Source organism: Scomber japonicus, chromosome 15, assembly GCF_027409825.1.
Source record: "Scomber japonicus isolate fScoJap1 chromosome 15, fScoJap1.pri, whole genome shotgun sequence".
Lineage (NCBI taxonomy): Eukaryota > Metazoa > Chordata > Actinopteri > Scombriformes > Scombridae > Scomber > Scomber japonicus.
The window spans coordinates 8,314,844-8,320,843 of record NC_070592.1 but is presented as its reverse complement, the minus strand read 5'-3'; the positions used below and the strand labels follow the sequence as shown (position 1 = coordinate 8,320,843).

The 6,000-nt window shown below is 37.5% G+C and overlaps 1 protein-coding gene across 1 annotated transcript in view; it reads right to left on the bottom strand.

Annotated features, from left to right (window-relative positions):
* Positions 1 to 264: 264 nt before the first annotated feature.
* The window catches only part of LOC128373986 (C-type lectin domain family 4 member E-like), a 55,763-nt gene continuing 50,027 nt past the window's right edge, over positions 265 to 6,000 (bottom strand). Inside the window, exon 10 of the mRNA XM_053334187.1 lies at positions 265 to 481. Coding sequence (XP_053190162.1) covers positions 309 to 481 — 173 coding nt within the window. The 3' untranslated portion in view covers positions 265 to 308. The remainder of the gene's footprint in view (positions 482 to 6,000) is intronic.

The window sequence follows — 6,000 nt, the reverse complement described above, 5'->3', positions numbered from 1 at the left end:
TTTGAAATATACAACACATTAATGTTTGAAAGGTTTGGACAGTTTGCTGAACATAATGAACATTTAGATGTACATGTCTGACAGAGAGTAGAGAGACTAACTCAGAGCATCACTGGATCATATCAACATATTTGGGCTCATATATTTAAACTGACAAGCAAGAAATGTGAACACTGTTGTGAGAAAATGAACTGCAGATTAGAGAATAGCACACTGTGTTTAGAGAATCATGATTATTATTTCAGAATTGAGCCAAAACAGCTGATAAAAACTGTGATTAGTCTGAGAAGACTGAGCTCAACTGGATTTCAGACACACACATGATGACGTCCAGTTTGTGCTGGTTTCTCACAAATACTTCTGTAAAGATCGTTGCAGGATCGATCAAACCAGCTGTTCAGGTCTTTGGCTCCTCCTTTCTCTCCCATCCTCACACAGTCCTCTCCTTCAGGATTGGTCCCATTCCAATTGTCCGGCTCACCTTTGAACCAGAAAGACAAACTGAGGGATGAAGAACAGAAAGAGTTGGTTCAATAAAAACAAGTTGATTCAATTTTTGGATTTTTGGAAATGTTTTCATAACAATCAAACCTTGGATTCAGTGGTGAACCGTCCACCCAAATCCATTTGTTCTCTTCCTTTGAGTCTGTCAGTCCGATCCAGAACTTGTCCTCATGGCATCTCATTATATCTCCCAGTTTGTTATACAAGAATTTCTGAGGAGGAAAAGTTGGTGAAAGTTATGACATTATAACATGACTTTTCTGTGCTGAGACACCATGTTAACTGCTTCAGAAACACAAATATGTGATCAAATGCATGAGAGCACAGTCAGTGTGCTACATGAACCTGCTGCAGTGTTTTATACCTGCTCCTCCCTGCTCTCTATCTTCACCAGGTCTCCTCCTAGTCTTTGGCACTTGCGTCTGCTCTCTTCCCAGGATGAATATGTGTTGGAGATATAATAACACTTTCCTAAACCTTGCTCCCATTCTACATCACATTTCAGACTTGCATCACCTTTGAAGAGAGTTGAAACACATCACAGTTTATTATTTACTTCTGTTACCTGTCAATCCATTACTAATCTATAATCAGCATCAGAGGTTACAAAAGTGTGAAGGAAGAATCCATCACTTACTTGGTTCTGGTTCAGGAGTTTGAGAAGTTGTCACCATCATTTTAGAGAGTGTCTCTGTTAAAAAAGACAGCAGAGAAACACCAGTCAAAAAAAGTTGAGAATAATAATAATCAACAACAACTTAAAGATTTTATATCAGACAACTGGTCAGCTTAAATTAAATATACTATAATTCAAAATGTGTCAGATTTTAAACTAACATTACAGTGCTGCATGAGAAATGTGGACAGGACTTTGTAGAAAGTGTCAAACTCCTACCTGTTACATTTTTCTTCAAAGCTTCATTCTCATCTTTCAGTTCATTGAGACTTCTCTTGGTTTGAATGTTGTCCTCAGCTGTTTTTAAAACAAAAGCAGTCAGTAAAGCTTTAAACTCTCCTTTAGTAACTCAGTCAGTGTTTGATAATGAGCAGGACTTTGTAGAAAGTGTCAAACTCCTACCTGTTACATTTTTCTTCAAAGCTTCATTCTCATCTTTCAGTTCATTGAGACTTCTCTTGGTTTGAATGTTGTCCTCAGCTGTTTTTAAAACAAAAGCAGTCAGTAAAGTTTTAAACTCTCCTTTAGTAACTCAGTCAGTGCTTGATAATGAGTAGGACTCTGCTTATTAGAGGAAACTAAACTCCTTTCCAAGATTACACTGATGATGTTCATCTGATAACATAACTATGAATAATAACTACTGCAGATATGTGAACTTTGAAGGTTAATCTAAGTCAACCTGCTCTGATAAAACTGTTCAAACTTACAGAGACGATAGATAACAATGACAGCAGCACCCAAAAGAGCAGCTACACACAGCAGGGTCACTGTTTCTAATCTGACCTTTGACCCTCCACGTGACACTGCAGGTTGTTGGGAGGCCAAATCTTCACCTGTTACAGTTAGAAGAGACAGAGATGTAAATTAGACTTGAATATGTGTACAGAGTATTGACACAATAACATGTACGCCTGTTTAACATAATGCAGCCAAACTTAAAGGACAGGTTCACAATTTTTAAAGTCAATCTTAAAAAAAGTTAGAAGCCCAAATTAACTTTGAAACCTGTTTTTCTTGCTGTTATCATTCCTCCTGTTCACACCGACCATTAGAAGATCCCTTCATAACACTGACAATGTAAGCAACGGGGGATAAAATCCACAGTCCTCCTTCTGTGCAAAAATGTATTTAAAAGTTTATCTGAAGCTGAAGCCTCAGTAGTCCAGATGTGTCAAATCAAGTTTAGTTTAGTTTATTTTTATTAGGAACCCCATTAGCTGCAGCCTTGCTGAAGCTGTTCTTCCTGAGGTCTGACATTAGTATAAAAGAACACCAGAGAAAAAACCAAAACAAGGTATATGTATACCTTTACATGTATACCCACACATATTTACACACATATGTACACACATGGCGTAGAAGTAGGGTAAAGTAGATATGTTTCTACATTACAGTCTTTTTAGTGCCAAAGTCTTTTTGTTACTATACTTCCACCACAGCTCAACAGGGACACAAAGAGGGAATCTGATGCTAAAAAAGACTGTAAATGTGTCAGATATCCACTCGATATGACTAGCTGAGACTGCTGAAGCCTCATTTAAGATTCAGATAAACATTTTCAGAAGACAGGGACCCACTTAAATGGCAAGTATATTGTAAGCATAGTCAGAAGATATATTGTAATGGCCAACTCGAACAGGAGAAATAATTGCGTTAAAAACCTATTTCAATGTTCATTTGGGCTCCTGACTGTTGTCTTCAGACAGATTTGAAGAATTGGGAGCCTGTCCTTTTAAAATCTCTCTGATATAATCTCCACAGACACAGAATATTATACAGTAGCATTTCTTACAGGACTGTTGAATGAAGGATCGCACATGTTTATAATATCAGCAAAGTGATTTACCAAAAGATAAAGAGACCTTCACACTTGATACTTTGTGTGTCAGATAATACCCTTCATGGGTACTTCCTTATTTTGTCACCTGCCTTCCTGTCTTTACTCCATTTATGATAAAACTGTACATTTCCGTACAGCCTGTCTCTTTCTTTTTTGACTGTCAGGTTACAGTTGGGTAAAAACAGGAGAAAATAAACAAGAAAACAAGTTGGAAAAAAAGATGCACAAACATAGATCTGATTTAAAGTTGCAGTATATTTCCAATAAGGTTTGCTCAAACTTAGAAGTAGCTCTTTGTTTATTTTACAGCAGCTGAAGCCTGTCTGATGAACCTCTTTTCATCCTGAAGTTGCAGAAAAAAGTTTAATCAACTTAAAACTGGTCTTCAACATGATATCGCAGTACGGATAACGTATTAAATGGTAAAGAAGTCTAACCACAAACTGCTTCGCTCATTAAAAAAAGGAAATAGTTTACTGATGTCAAAATATATTTATAGGACACAACACTGAAGCTGGTTTCAAGCACTTTAAAATGACATGAGGATACAGCCTTTTAAAGGAAGAATACACCATTTCTGTTCAACTGGTTTATCTGATGGAGTCAGACTGGAGGTTATCATTCTCTCACCAGTAGATTTACCATCACCTCCATTTCTAGGTTTTACCTTCTGTGTGGCTCATCATGCAGAGTTTTCAATAATGTCTTCAGAGTGAAGGGTGACAGTAAAAGAGGAAGTTTACTCTGCAACAACAAAAACACAACAAACTGTTGTTAGGTCCTTTTTAAAATAATCTGTTTAACTGCAGAAGATAAAATGTACATTTATTCTGTAAATGTTCATATTTTACTCAAGTTATAATAAATACAAACACCTTGCTGAAACTAGACATCAAACTGTACGACTTATATGTAAACTTGAATTTGTTGTATGCAAAGTATTTATTTTATCTTACAGAGTAACTTCCTGATTATTTGAGAGGTTTTAATAGCTTTATCTTCATCTTGGAAAACAGTCAAAGAGATGTTGTAGTTTAATACAGAATACAAATGTTAGGTGTGATGTGAAGCACTTTAGACTTATGAATGTGACATTTGCTGACAAGACAAATAAGTTTGAGAGAATAGTCATTAGATTGTGAGTCTGTATTTCACTTCAGAAACAAAACCATGTCTTCTAAAATTGGTGTCAATTAGTTGAAGCTTTGATAAATCAACAGAGTACATTCATGGAATAAGTGAGAAATGATTCAATATCTGTTTTAAAGAGAGCATAGTGGAAATATATTTAACACTCACCACTGATGTTTCCCTGCTGCTGTCTGTAAGGTTGTGAGCGTCCAGATTAAACTGTGATAAGTTACCACTGTGTGAAAAACACCCTGTTACTGAACTTAATGTGTTACTTGCTGAGTTTCTTCCACTATGCAAAAATGAAGCCACAATATCTCTCATGATATGTTCCTCTTTTCCCTCCTTTTTTCATTGTATCATGATCAAACCATACGATTCATCCTCGACTGAATAATAACGACATCAATCAACAAACAAACAAAAAAATGACTTAAAACTATAAACATGGGGTGTCATGTTCACAAGTACCAAAGCATTTAAATGAACATTTTTAAATCTTTACACATTTCTACTGTTTTAATGGTTTTACACTTCCATTTGTATTTTTAATAATTTCCATGTAAGATAAAGATCTTCCGTCTTATAAAAAAATCAATGTTTCTTTTTTCTAAATGAATAATAAAACCATTCATAATGTTAAAGGAATATTTTGTCAAGGAGTTAGGCCGTGCCTTTATAAAGTAAGATGTCGGCTACCCAGAACTACCAAAACCATACAGGAAGGTACCATCAATATTAATAATGCATTTTATTTAAAGGCGCCTTTCAAAGCACTCAAGGTCACCTTACAAGGCACATAAAACACAACAACAGTACATCAAACAATATAAATCAGACATTTAGTGCAAAGATAAAGAATAAATGTGAATGTGACTACAAAGTGCATTAGTACAATAAATAAACAAGAATGAAGATTGCATAGGTAGTGAGAGACAGAGTAGGCCACTCTGAATAGGTGCGTTTTCAGGCGGGATTTAAAGGTGGAGACAGAGTCCGAAGTGGGAATGTCTGGTGGGAGAGAGTTCCATAGGCGGGGGGCAGATCGGCTGAAAGCTCTTGACCCCATGGTGGTTAAGTTGGCAGATGGAGCGAAGAGCTGGTTGGCAGAGGAGGATCAGAGAGTTTGAGAAGGTGTGTAGATGTGAAGAAGTTCAGAAAGATATGATGGTGCCAGGTTGTGAAGGATCTTGAACGTGAGGAGTAGAATCTTAAAGTCAATGTGGGATTTGATAGGGAGCCAGTGAAGTTGCTGCAGGGCAGGAGTGATGTGTTCAATAGAGGGAGTTCTGGTTATGATACGAGCGGCTGCGTTCTGGACCAGTTGGAGTTTGTGGAGAGATTTCCGTGGAAGACCAAAGAGGAGAGAGTTACAGTAGTCCAGACGGGATATGATCAGGGTGTTTACCAGGATAGCGGTGCAGGTTGGTGAAAGTGAGAGACAGAGACGATTGATGTCACGCAGATAGTTACGTTATTGATGTTGGCTTGGAAAGATAGTGTGCTGTCCAGGATGACACCCAGGCTCTTTACTTGAGGGGATGGAGGAACAGTGGAATTGTCGATGGACATGGAGAGAGTGTTGAGTGTTGCTAAGGTTGGTCTGGTACCGATGAGGAGTACCTCAGATTTTCACCATTGAGTGAGAGCCATGATTTAATTTCCAGTAAGCAGTCAGATAGAGCTATGGGTGGCAGAGTGGAAGTAGGCTTAGTGGAAAGATAGAGTTGGGTATCATCAGCGTAACAGTGGAATTGTATGTCAAATTTGCAGAGAATGTGACCAAGAGGCAGAAGATAAATAATGAACAGGAGGGGGGCAAGGACAGAGCCCTGGGGAACACCAC